The sequence below is a fragment of the Pseudophryne corroboree genome, chromosome 9 (assembly GCF_028390025.1).
Source record: "Pseudophryne corroboree isolate aPseCor3 chromosome 9, aPseCor3.hap2, whole genome shotgun sequence".
Taxonomy (NCBI): Eukaryota; Metazoa; Chordata; class Amphibia; order Anura; family Myobatrachidae; genus Pseudophryne; species Pseudophryne corroboree.
This window is the reverse complement of record NC_086452.1, coordinates 386,438,246-386,450,671: the sequence shown is the minus strand read 5'-3', so window position 1 is coordinate 386,450,671 and position 12,426 is coordinate 386,438,246. Positions and strand designations below refer to the sequence as shown.

The following is a 12,426-nucleotide window of genomic DNA, read 5'->3' as shown; positions in this document are numbered from 1 at the left end:
TGAATAAGGATGTAATGTCCAGATGGAGGAGCTGAATGCAGTGCTATGAAAGGCCCTTCTCATTTAATTGAGTTATATTTTATGAACATCAGAATTTTATGTACCCTGTGAATAAAATTGTATGAAATTTTTAATACATTCAGCTCTCTAGCGCCAATTTTGTTTCTTCTATAATAGTTCTCTTATGTAATCTATCCTCTCTTTATGCCACATTTGTAATAATGTTTTTTTTCTCTTGCGTCCTAGAGGATGCAGGGGTCCACATTAGTACCATGGGGTATAGACGGGTCCACCAGGAGCCATTGGCACTTTTAAGAGTTTGAGAGTGTGGGCTAGCTCCTCCCTCTATGCCCCTCCTACCAGACTCAGTTTAGAAAATGTGCCCGGTGGAGCCGGTCACAGCTAGGGGAGCTCTCCAGAGCTTTTCTAGAAAATGTTATTTTAGAGGTTTTTTTATTTTACAGGGAGGCTGCTGGCAACAGCCTCCCTGCAGCGTGGGACTAACGGGGGGGAGTAGTGTCCGACCTGCGGGGTCTGAGCCACTTTCTTCGCTGATAGGACATTGAGCTCCTAAGGGGATAGATCGGTCCCCGCCACAGGGGATCGCTCACCCAAGCAGCATGCCGCCAACCCCTTACAGAGCTGAAGATTGTGGCGAGTAAATCACCGACCCCCCTAGCAAGCGGGGGGCCGGTGTGAAGATGGCGGCAGCAGGGTAGGAGCGCAGTATTAACTGTGCTCCGGGATGGCTCAGCGGTACATGGTGCGGCGCTGTGAGCCAGCGCTACACCCTACACTGGTCCCAAAGCCTGTCAGGGTCTCCGGTTCTCAGCCAGCACTCAATCCTCAAGCAAGTATAATCAGTGGAAGAGCGGGAAGAGAGCGCCATTTTGGGGGCGGAGCTTCTCCTCAAAGCGGACCCAGCAGCGTTCAGCGCCATTTTCCTGCCTGCACAGCGCTGATCAGGACAAAGAAGGTCCCTCCACAGCAACTCCAGCTATCTCTCACGGTACCAGGGGGTTGTAGAAGGGGGGGAAGGCTGCAATAAGACTGTGTATCATATTAAGGTGCACAGTCAGCACTGACAAGGGGTCTCCCTTTGGTTAAAAGCGCTGTGTGTGGGTTGGCTCCAATCTCTGTGTCTCTCTTGCCATTCTTGGGGGTGAAACTCAGTCTGCCCTCCCGTGTGTGTGTGTGTGTGTGTGTGTGTGTTGTTCCATGTAATCAGGATAGCACTGGTTTAGCACAGTTTCCAGCAAGGGAACCTGAGTGGTTTTCCTCTATCAAATCTTGGATTTCTCAGATTTCAGATAGGGTTGCAAGTAATGAATCTGCAACCCAGGTATTACAGAACACTATGGCAGTATGGCCCGATTCTGATACCTCAGGACGCTCCGCTATATCCACCCACAAAAGTGCGCTTGTTCATTTTCATGCAAGATGACACGGATACCGATTCTGATACCACAGACGGTACTGGGGATGTGTTGCGGAGGTCTGCCTCTCTTGTAAAGGGGGTGCAATTGATGATGGAGGCTATCAGGGATGTGTTGAATATTAATGATACCATACCTGAGCAGGTTGAGGAGGCTTTTTTCACTGAAAATAAGAAAGCCTCGCTAACCTTTCCTGCGTCAAAGGATTTAAATGCTATATTTGAGAAAGCATGGGAAAACCCTGAGAAAAAAGGCACCTTACTTGAGGATTTGGATACAATGGATAAGGGTGATGTTGAATTTTTTTGCGTAATATTCACGATTCAGCAGGTTCTATGGTAGAATCCATGAAAGACCTGGGTTCCATGGCTGCGGGGATCTCTTCCATGTCTGTTTCAGCTCATCAGGGACTGTGGCTGCGCCAGCGGTCGACCGACGCAGAATCCAGAAAAAGTGTGGAGTCCCTACCCTACACAGGGCAGGCTCTCTTTGGGGAAGCTTTGGATGCGTGGATATCCACGGCTACGGCGGGTAAGTCTCCGTTCCTACCCTCAGCAGCACATGCTCCGAAGAAATCCTTCTCTTCATCAGCATCGCAGTCCTTTCGGCCTAACAATCCTACAAAGGCCAAGCCGTACAGTACCTTTTTTAGGGGAGGTCGAGCTAAATCCAAGAAACCTGCTGCGGCAGGTTCCCATGAAACTAAGCCTGCATCCAGTACGCCGAAGTCCTCCGCATGACGGTGGACCGAGCAGCCTGGAGGTGGGGCCAGTGGGAGCGAGGCTCAGACAGTTCAGTCACGTCTGGGTATCGTCCGGCCTGGATCCCTGGGTGATAGATATTGTGTCCCAGGGATACAAATTGGAATTTCAAAATCTCCCTCCTCACCGATTTTTCAAATCAGGCTTGCCAGCTCTGCTGGCGGACAGGACTGTCCTACAAGCAGCGGTTCAGAAGTTGGTGGAGGCTCAGGTCATTGTGCCAGTACCTCCTCATTCGCAAGCCACGGGTTACTATTTGAACCTTTTCGTGGTACCGAAACCGGATGGTTCGGTCAGGCCCATTCTGAACCTAAAATCACTGAACCCTTTTCTGAAGGAGTTCAAGTTCAAAATGGAGACCGTATCTAGACGATCTGCTGATAAAAGCATCATCCAAGGAGGAGCTGTTGCAGTCCATTGTACTCACGACCCGCCTACTCAGAGTCCACGGTTGGATTCTGAACCTTCCAAAGTCTCATTTGGAACCAACCCGGAGGTTGTCTTTTCTGGGTATGATCCTCGACACGGAAGTGCAGAGGGTGTTTCTTCTGCAGGAAAAGGCGTTGGTGATACAACAATGGTCCGGGATGTCCTGAAGCCAGCCTGGGTGTCGGTTCATCATTGCATTCGCCTTTTGGGAAAGATGGTGGCCTCTTACGAGGCTCTCCAGTACGGGAGGTTCCATGCTCGGGCCTTCCAACTGGATCTCCTGGACAAATGGTCAAGATCTCATCTACACATGCACCAGAGAATTCATCTGTCACCAAAGGCCAGGATTTCTCTCCTCTGGTGGCTCCAATTGCCTCACCTTCTGGAGGGCCGCAGGTTCGGGATTCAGGACTGGGTCCTTCTAACCACGGATGCGAGCCTACGGGGCTGGGGCACAGTCACTCAAGGGGAAACCTTCCAAGGAATGTGGTCAAGTCTGGAAGCCGGCCTGCCGATCCACATCCTGGAACTAAGAGCCGTCTACAACGGTCTTCTTAAGGCGGCCCATCTTCTAAGAAATCGGGCCATTCAAGTACAGTCGGACAATGTAACGACGGTGGCTTACATAAACCGACAGGGCGGAACAAAGAGCAGAGCTGCGATGTCAGAGGTGACCAGAATCATCCTCTGGGTAGAAAAACACGCATTGGCGCTCTCTGCAATCTTCATTCCGGGGGTGGACAACTGGGAAGCAGACTTCCTCAGCAGACACGATCTTCATCCGGGGGAGTGGGGTCTCCATCCGGAGGTGTTCAATGAAATAACAGACCTTTGGGGGTTACCCCAAATAGACATGATGGCCTCTCGTCTCAACAAGAAGCTTCGACGCTATTGTTCCAGGTCGAGGGACCCACAAGCAGTGGCAGTGGACGGCCTGGTGTCTCCGTGGGTGTTCCAGTCGGTGTACGCGTTTCCACCACTCCCGCTCATCACAAGAGTTCTAAAGCTCGTAAGGAGAACAAAAGTTCAAGCGATCCTCATTGCTCCAGACTGGCCAAGGCGGGCTTGGTACGCGGACCTTCTGAATCTCTTGCAGGAAGAGCCGAGGCCTCTTCTTCTTTAGGAGGACCTGCTGCAGCAGGGGCCGTTCACCTATCAAGACTTACCGCGGCTACGTTTGACGGCATGGAGGTTGAATGCCTGATACTAGCTCGGAAGGGCATTCCGAAGAAGGTCATTCCCACCCTGATACAGGCTAGTAAAGGGGTAACGTCTAAACATTACCACCGTATTTGGAAGAAATATGTCTCTTGGTGTGAGTCCAAGAAGTTTCCTGCAGTGGAGTTTCAACTGGGACGTTTTCTCCTCTTCCTGCATGCAGGTGTGGATATGGGCCTGAGGTTGGGATATGTGAAGGTCCAGATTTCGGCTCTGTCCATTTTCTTCCAGAAACAATTGGCTGCCCTCCCTGAGGTTCAGACCTTTTTGAAGGGAGTTCTGCACATTCAACCTCCCTTTGTACCGCCTACGGCGCCTTGGGACCTTAACGTGGTGTTGCAGTTCCTCCAGCCGGACTGGTTTGAGCCTCTACAGGAGGTTGAGGTAAAAATTTTTACATGGAAGGCTGTCACGTTGTTGGCCTTAGCTTCTGCTAGACGTGTGTCAGAATTGGGGGCTTTGTCTTGTAAAAGCCCTTACTTGATCTTCCACGAAGATAGAGCTGAGCTCCGGACACGTCAGCAGTTTCTTCCAAAGGTTGTGTCGGCATTTCATATCAACCAACCTATTGTGGTGCCAGTGGCTACTGACTCCTCAATTTCGTCAAAGTACTTGGATGTTGTGAGGGCTTTGAAAATCTATGTGAAGAGGACTGCTCGTCACAGGAAATCGGGCTCTTTGTTTGTCCTGTATTATCCCAAGAAAATTGGGTGTCCTGCTTCAAAGCAGACTATATCTCGCTGGATTAGGTTCACTATCCAGCATGCTTATTCTATGGCAGGATTGCCGTGTCCAAAGTCTGTCAAGACCCACTCTACTCGTAAGGTGGGGTCTTCCTGGGCGGCTGCCCGGGGTGTCTCGCCATTACAACTTTGTCGAGTGGCAACTTGGTCTGGGTCGAACACGTTTGTTAAATTCTACAAGTTCGATACTTTGACTGAACTTCAGATCATCAGAGGCCAATCAGTTCTGCAGGAGCCTCCGCGCTCTCCCTCCCGTTCTGGGAGCTTTGGTACATCCCCATGGTACTAATGTGGACCCCAGCATCCTCTAGGACGTAAGAGAAAATAGGATTTTGGTTACCTACCGGTAAATCCTTTTCTCGTAGTCCGTAGAGGATGCTGGGCGCCCACCCAGCACTTTGTTTTCCTGCAACCGTTATCTGTTTCAGTACAACTTTGTTTAGTTATGTACTGCATTGTTACTTGGTAAGTAATGTTTCAGCAGTTGCTGAGTTTTTCAAGCTAGTTAGCTTGATGTGCCTATTGTGTGTGAGCTGGTATGAATCTCGCCACTATCTGTGTTAAATCCTTCTCTCGAAGATGTCCGTCTCCTCGGGCACAGTTTCTAGACTGAGTCTGGTAGGAGGGGCATAGAGGGAGGAGCCAGCCCACACTCTCAAACTCTTAAAGTGCTAATGGCTCCTTGTGGACCCGTCTATACACCATGGTACTAATGAGGGCCCCAGCATCCTCTACGGACTACGAGAAAAGGATTTACTGGTAGGTAACCAAAATCCTATTTTTATAATTATTGTCCTTGTCTGATATGTAACTTCGCTTTGCAGAAACATGAAAGTAATGAGCAGAGACAAAATGGCCTCAAAATGGTGGATCAGGCAATCTGGTCCAAAAAGATGTCTAATGGGACAAGGCGTATCCCAGCAGTGCCAGAACAGGTGAGTGTGGAAAGCTGGTGGACTTCCGGCATTATATTAACTATTGGGATATGTTAGTTATCAGTATGTCTGCGTTGTTTACAGAACTAACAAGGCTTAGTGGAAGCAGGCCGAGGTATACCACATTCTTACATGTCTGCATTTTTTATTATGCTTGTGAAATAACAATTCAAACTGTAGATTTATGGAATCTTATATTATTTTATATTATCTTTATATTAATGTCTGGGGTGCCAATTATTGAAAAGTGGACTCTTCAATAATAATATATGTATATTTCCCTTACGTCCTAGAGGATGCTGGGGACTCCGTAAGGACCATGGGGTATAGACGGGCTCCGCAGGAGACATGGGCACTACAAAGAACTTTTAGTATGGGTGTGCACTGGCTCCTCCCTCTATGCCCCTCCTCCAGACCTCAGTTAGATTTTGTGCCCAGAGGAGATAGGGTGCATTACAGAGGAGCTCTACAGAGTTTCTCTAAATAAAGAATTTTGTTAGTTTTTTTATTTTCAGGGAGCACTGCTGGCAACAGTCTCCCTGCATCGTGGGACTGAGGAGAGAGAAGTAGACCTACTTAAATGATAGGCGCTGCTTCTTAGGCTACTGGACACCATTAGCTCCAGAGGGAGTCGGAACGCTGGTCTCACTCCATCCCGGAGCCGCGCCGCCGTCCTCCTCGCAGAGCCAGAAGATAGAAGCCAGGTGAGTATAAGAAGAAAAGAAGACTTCAAGGCGGCAGAAGACTTCAGATCATCATTTAGGTAAGCCATTGCTCCCACACACTACACACACAGTACAGGCACTGATGGGTGCAGGGCGCGGGGGGGGGCGCCCTGGGCAGCAATAAACCTCCGGAATGGCATTTCAGGGCACATTAAGCTGCTGGGCAGTAAATGTAGAGATCCCCCGCCATATTTTGGAAATTACAGCGGGACCGAAGCCCGCCGCACTAACAGCGCCATTTTCTCCACAGAACGCTGCAGAGAAGCTGGCTCCCCGGACTCTCCCCTGCTGAACTCTGTGAAAGAGGGCTGGAAAAGAGGGGGGTGGGGGGGGGTTGGGCATTTTCAAGGCGTAGTGAGTGTATTACACATTGATTGGTGATAAAAGCTCTATCTGGGTTATTTTCCAGTATCTGTAGGCGCTGGGTGTGTGCGCTGGCATACTCTCTCTCTGTCTCTCCAAAGGGCCTTGTTGGGGAATTGTCCCCTTATAGATATATCCCTGTGTGTGTGGGGGTGTTGGTACGTGTGTGTCGGCATGTCTGAGGCGGAAGGCTCGTCCAAGGAGGAGGTGGAGCAAATGAGTGGTGTGTCTCCGTCGGCAACGCCGACTCATGAATGGATGGACATGTGGCATATGTTAAATGCAAGTGCGGCCTCATTACATAAGAGACTGGACCTGGCAGAGTCCAGGGAAAAAGCTGGCGGTCAATCTACGGATTGGGCTGGGTCACAGGGCCCGTCGGGGTCTCAAAAACGTCCCCTATCCCAAATAGCTGATACCGACACGGATTCTGATTCCAGTGTCGATTATGATGATGCAAGATTGCACCCAAGGGTGGCAAAGGGTATTCAGTGTATGATTATTGCAGTGAAAGAGGTTTTGCATATCACGGATGACCCCTCTGTCCCTGACACGAGGGTGCGCATGTATAAGGAGAAGAAACCTGAGGTAACCTTTCCCCCTTCTCATGAGCTGAACGAGTTGTTTGAAAAAGCTTGGGAAACTCCAGATAAAAAAACTGCAGATTCCCAAAAGGATTCTTATGGCATATCTTTTCCCTGCTCAGGACAGGGTGCGTTGGGAATCCTTTCCCAGGGTGGACAAGGCTTTGACGTGCCTGTCCAAGAAGGTGGCACCTCCGTACACGGCAGCCCTCAAGGATCCTGCTGATCGCAGACAGGAGACTACTTTAAAGTCTATTTATGCGCATACAGGTGTTTTGCTTAGACCGGCAATAGCATCGGCATGGGTATGTAGCGCAGTTGCAGCATGGACAGATACCTTGTCAGAGGGCCTTGATACCCTAGACAGGGATACCGTTTTATTAACATTAGCCCACATTAAAGACGCATTCTTATTTATGAGGGACGCTCAAAGAGACGTTGGGCTGCTGGGTTCCAGAGCCAATGCGATGGCTATTTCTGTGAGGCGAGCTCTATGGACCCGCCAATGGACGGGTGACGCAGACTCCAAGAAACATATGGAGGTTTTACCTTACAAAGGTGAAGTGTTGTTTGGGGAGGGGCTCGCGGACCTGGTTGCCACAGCTACCGCGGGTAAATCTAAATTTTTACCTTTTGTTCCCCAACAGCAAAAGAAAACTCCACAGTATCAGATGCATTCCTTTCGGTCGCATAAGGCCAGAAGAGGTCGGGGCTCCTCTTTCCTTGCCAGAGGTAAGGGTAAAGGGAAAAGAACACCTGCGTTGGCTAGCTCCCAGGAGCAAAAGTCCTCCCCGGCTTCTACAAAATTCACCGCATGACGCTGGGGCTCCCCTAAGGGAGTCCGCACCAGTGGGGGCACGTCTTCGACTTTTCAGCCAAATCTGGATTCTTTCAGAAGTGGATCCTTGGGCAATCTAAATTGTTTCCCAGGGCTACAAGCTGGAATTCGAAGAGGTGCCCCCCCACCGATTTTTCAAGTCGGCCTTGCCAGCTTCACCACCAGAAAGGGAGGTAGTGTTAGCTGCAATTCAAAAGCTGTGTCAACAGCAAGTGGTGGTCAAGGTTCCCCTGGTTCAACAGGGAAAAGGGTATTATTCAACCCTGTTTGTGGTCCCGAAGCCGGATGGTTCAGTCAGACCCATTTTAAATCTGAAATCCCTAAACCTGTACTTAAAAAAAAAAAAGTTCAAATTCAAGATGGAATTGCTCCGAGCGGTCATATCCAGCCTGGACGGGGGGGATTTTATGGTGTCACTACACATAAAGGATGCATACCTTCATGTCCCCATATACCCTCCTCATCAGGAATACCTGAGATTCGCTGTACAGGACTGTCATTACCAGTTTCAGACGTTGCCGTTTGGGCTTTCCACGGCCCCGAGGATTTTCACCAAGGTAATGGCAGAGATGATGGTGATCCTGCGCAGGCAGGGAGTCACAATTATCCCATACTTGGACGATCTCCTGATAAAGGCGAGATCGAGAGACAAACTGCTGGAGAGCGTGTCGCTCTCCTTGAAAGTGCTCCAACAGCACGGTTGGTTTCTCAATCTGCCAAAGTCACAATTGGTTCCGACGACTCGGCTATCGTTCCTAGGCATGATTCTGGATACGGAACAAAAGAGGGTTTTTCTCCCGATGGAAAAAGCCCGGGAACTCCAGAACATGGTCAGAGACCTGTTAAAACCGAAAAGAGGGTCAGTCCATCAATACACTCGAGTACTGGGAAAAATGGTGGCAACCTACGAGGCCATCCCCTTCGGCAGGTTTCATGCAAGGACATTTCAGTGGGATATTCTGGACAAGTGGTCCGGGTCCCATCTTCAAATTCATCAGAAAATAAGCCTGTCCCCCAGGGCCAGGGTGTCTCTTCTGTGGTGGCTACAACGTGCTCACCTCCTAGAGGGTCGCAGGTTCGGCATTCAAGACTGGGTTCTGGTGATCACGCAAACCTCCGAGGGTGGGGAGCAGTCGCACAAGGAAGAAATTTTCAAGGACTATGGTCAAGCCAGGAGGCTTGTCTACACATCAACATACTAGAGTTGAGGGCCATATACAACGGCCTACGACAAGCGGAGAATCTTCTTCGGGGCCTCCCGGTTCTGATTCAATCAGACAACATCACAGCCGTGGCTCATGTAAACCGCCAAGGCGGGACAAGGAGCAGAGTGGCGATGGCGGAAGCCACCAGGATTCTTTGCTGGGCGGAAAATCACGTAAGCGCTCTGTCAGCTGTCTTCATTCCGGGAGTGGACAACTGGGAAGCAGATTTCCTCAGCAGACACGATCTCCATCCAGGAGAGTGGGACTTCATCAAGAAGTTTTTGCAGAGATAACAAGTCTTTGGGGAATTCCTCAAATAGACATGATGGCGTCACGCCTCAACACGAAGCTTCGACGGTATTGCGCCAGGTCACGGGACCCTCGGGCAGTAGCAGTAGGTGCCCTAGTGACACCATGGGTGTTTCGGTCGGTCTCTGTGTTTCCTCCTCTTATCTCAAAAATGTTGAGACTCATAAGGCAAAGGAGAGTGCAGGCAATACTCATTGTTCCAGATTGGCCTCGAAGGGCCTGGTACTCAGATCTTCAGGAAATGCTCACAGAAGATCCGTGGCCTCTTCATCTCAGAGAGGACCTTTTACAGCAGGGGCCATGTGTGTTCCAAGACTTAACGCAGTTATGTTTGACGGCATGGCGGTTGAGCACCGAATCCTAGCTGGGAAAGGTATTCCGGAGGAAGTCATCCCTACTCTACTAAAGGCTAGAAAAGAGGTGACGGCAAAGCATTATCACCGTATTTGGAGGAAATATGTTTCTTGGTGTGAAGCCAAGAATGCTCCTACGGATGATTTCCATCTGGGCCGATTTCTCCACTTTTTACAGACAGGAGTGGATATGGGCCTGAAGTTAGGCTCCATTAAGGTACAGATTTCGGCCTTATCTATCTTATTTCAGAGGGAATTAGCTTCTCTCCCAGAAGTCCAAACGTTTGTGAAGGGAGTGCTGCACATCCAGCCCCCCTTTGTGCCCCCAGTGGCACCGTGGGACCTTAACGTGGTCTTAAACTTTCTGAAGTCTCATTGGTTTGAACCTCTTCAAACAGTTGAATTAAAATTTCTCACGTGGAAGGTGGTCATGTTATTGGCCTTGGCATCTGCTAGGCGGGTGTCCGAATTGGCGGCCTTGTCCCACAAGAGCCCCTATTTGATTTTCCATGTGGATAGAGCTGAGTTGAGGACACGTCCTCAATTTTTGCCTAAGGTGGTTTCTTCTTTTCACATGATCCAACCTATTGTGGTGCCTGTGGCTACGGGGGACTGGGAGGACTCCCAAGTCCCTGGATGTGGTCAGAGCCTTAAAGATTTATGTAGCCAGGACGGCTAGGATTAGGAAAACAGAGGCTCTGTTTGTCCTGTATGCAGCCAACAAGGTTGGCGCTCCTGCTTCTAAGCAGACTATTGCTCGCTGGATCTGTAACACGATTCAACAGGCTCATTCTACGGCTGGATTGCCGTTACCAAATTCTGTAAAGGTCCATTCCACTAGGAAGGTGTGCTCTTCTTGGGCGGCTGCCCGAGGCGTCTCTGCAGTACAGCTTTGCCGAGCAGCAACTTGGTCGGGTTCAAACACTTTTGCTAAATTCTACACGTTTGATACCCTGGCTGAGGAGGACCTTGCGTTTGCTCAGTCGGTGCTGCAGAGTCATCCGCACTCTCCCGCCCGGTTTGGAGCTTTGGTATAAATCCCATGGTCCTTATGGAGTCACCAGCATCCTCTAGGACGTAAGAGAAAATAAGATTTTAAACCTACCGGTAAATCTATTTCTCCTAGTCCGTAGAGGATGCTGGGCGCCCGTCCCAGTGCAGACTAAATCTGCAAGGCTTGTATATAGTTGTTGCTTACATAAGGGTTATGTTACAGTTGAGATCAGTCTTTAGCTGATACTGGTTTTTGTTCATGCTGTTAACTGGTTGCGTATATTCCAGGTTATACGGTGTGGATGGTGTGGGCTGGTATGAATCTTGCCCTTAGATTAACAAAATCCTTTCCTCATATTGTCCATCTCCTCTGGGCACAGTTCTCTAACTGAGGTCTGGAGGAGGGGCATAGAGGGAGGAGCCAGTGCACACCCATACTAAAAGTTCTTTATAGTGCCCATGTCTCCTGCGGAGCCCGTCTATACCCCATGGTCCTTACGGAGTCCCCAGTATCATCTACGGCAGGGATGGGGAACCTTTGGCCCTCCAGCTGTTGTTGAACTACACATACCAGCATGTATTGCTACAGTTTTGCTATTTGGCCATGCTAAAACTGTTGCAGGGCATGCTGGGATGTGTAGTTCAACAACAGCTGGAGGACCGAAGGTTCCCCATCCCTGCTCTACGGACTAGGAGAAAAAGATTTACCGGTAGGTTTAAAATCTTATTTTCTGCTGCGGGGTACACTGGGCTCCACAAGAAATGGACAATGTGGTGTAGAGTAGGGTCTTGATCCGAGGCACCAACAGGCTCAAAGTTTTGACTGTTCCCAGAATGCATAGCGCCGCCTCCTATATCACCCCGCCTCCCTGCACAGGATCTCAGTTTTGTAGTTGGTGCTGCAGTAAGCAGGCACTTAACAGAGAGGGGCTGCTTCAGGCAGCCCTAAGAAGAGCTTTTTTTTCTGAGGAAAAAAGTGAAGACTTCAAGGGCAGCAGCAGTGTTACATGTCGGTGGACATTCACGGCTGCAGCTCCGGCTCTCCCCAGCGGCGCTGTACACTCCCGAGCCCTGGTTGCCGTGTAACTACAGCAGGAGGCTCCGGTTTTCTTCTTGTCAGGCATACACGACGGGCGCTCTCCGGGATCGCGTGGCCGCGCTTCGGGAGGTGGTAAGTGGGTCCCGCTTGCGGGACCCGGTCTTTATCGCGATCCGGCGCGGTCAGTGGGAGGTGGGCCGCGCGCGCTGGCGGTGGACACTGTGGCAGTACAGGCGATCCCACTAGATCACCAGGGCATGGGACAGGTCAGGTTTTCTCTATAAACAGTTTTATTAGAGCCCGCAGTACCCGGTGGTTTTGCCAGCAGGGGGATAGAGCTTGGACCTGAAGCCCCTCCCCCAGCCCCAGGGCGCCATTTTCTGCAAATGTTCCCGCCCTGGAGCTGCATATCTGTCTCTCCCTCACTCCCTGGCAGTGTCTGCGGCGCCATTATCCCTCAGCTCACTGTTCCTGGGAATGCTTGGGCAAATCCTC

General features: G+C 50.2%; 1 protein-coding gene across 1 annotated transcript in view; it reads left to right on the top strand.

Annotated features, from left to right (window-relative positions):
* ACTR8 (actin related protein 8) overlaps positions 1–12,426 on the top strand; it is an 81,014-nt gene that overhangs the window by 2,989 nt on the left and 65,599 nt on the right. Inside the window, exon 3 of the mRNA XM_063940827.1 lies at positions 5,412–5,522. Within this exon, the coding sequence (XP_063796897.1) occupies positions 5,412–5,522 (111 nt within the window). The remainder of the gene's footprint in view (positions 1–5,411; positions 5,523–12,426) is intronic.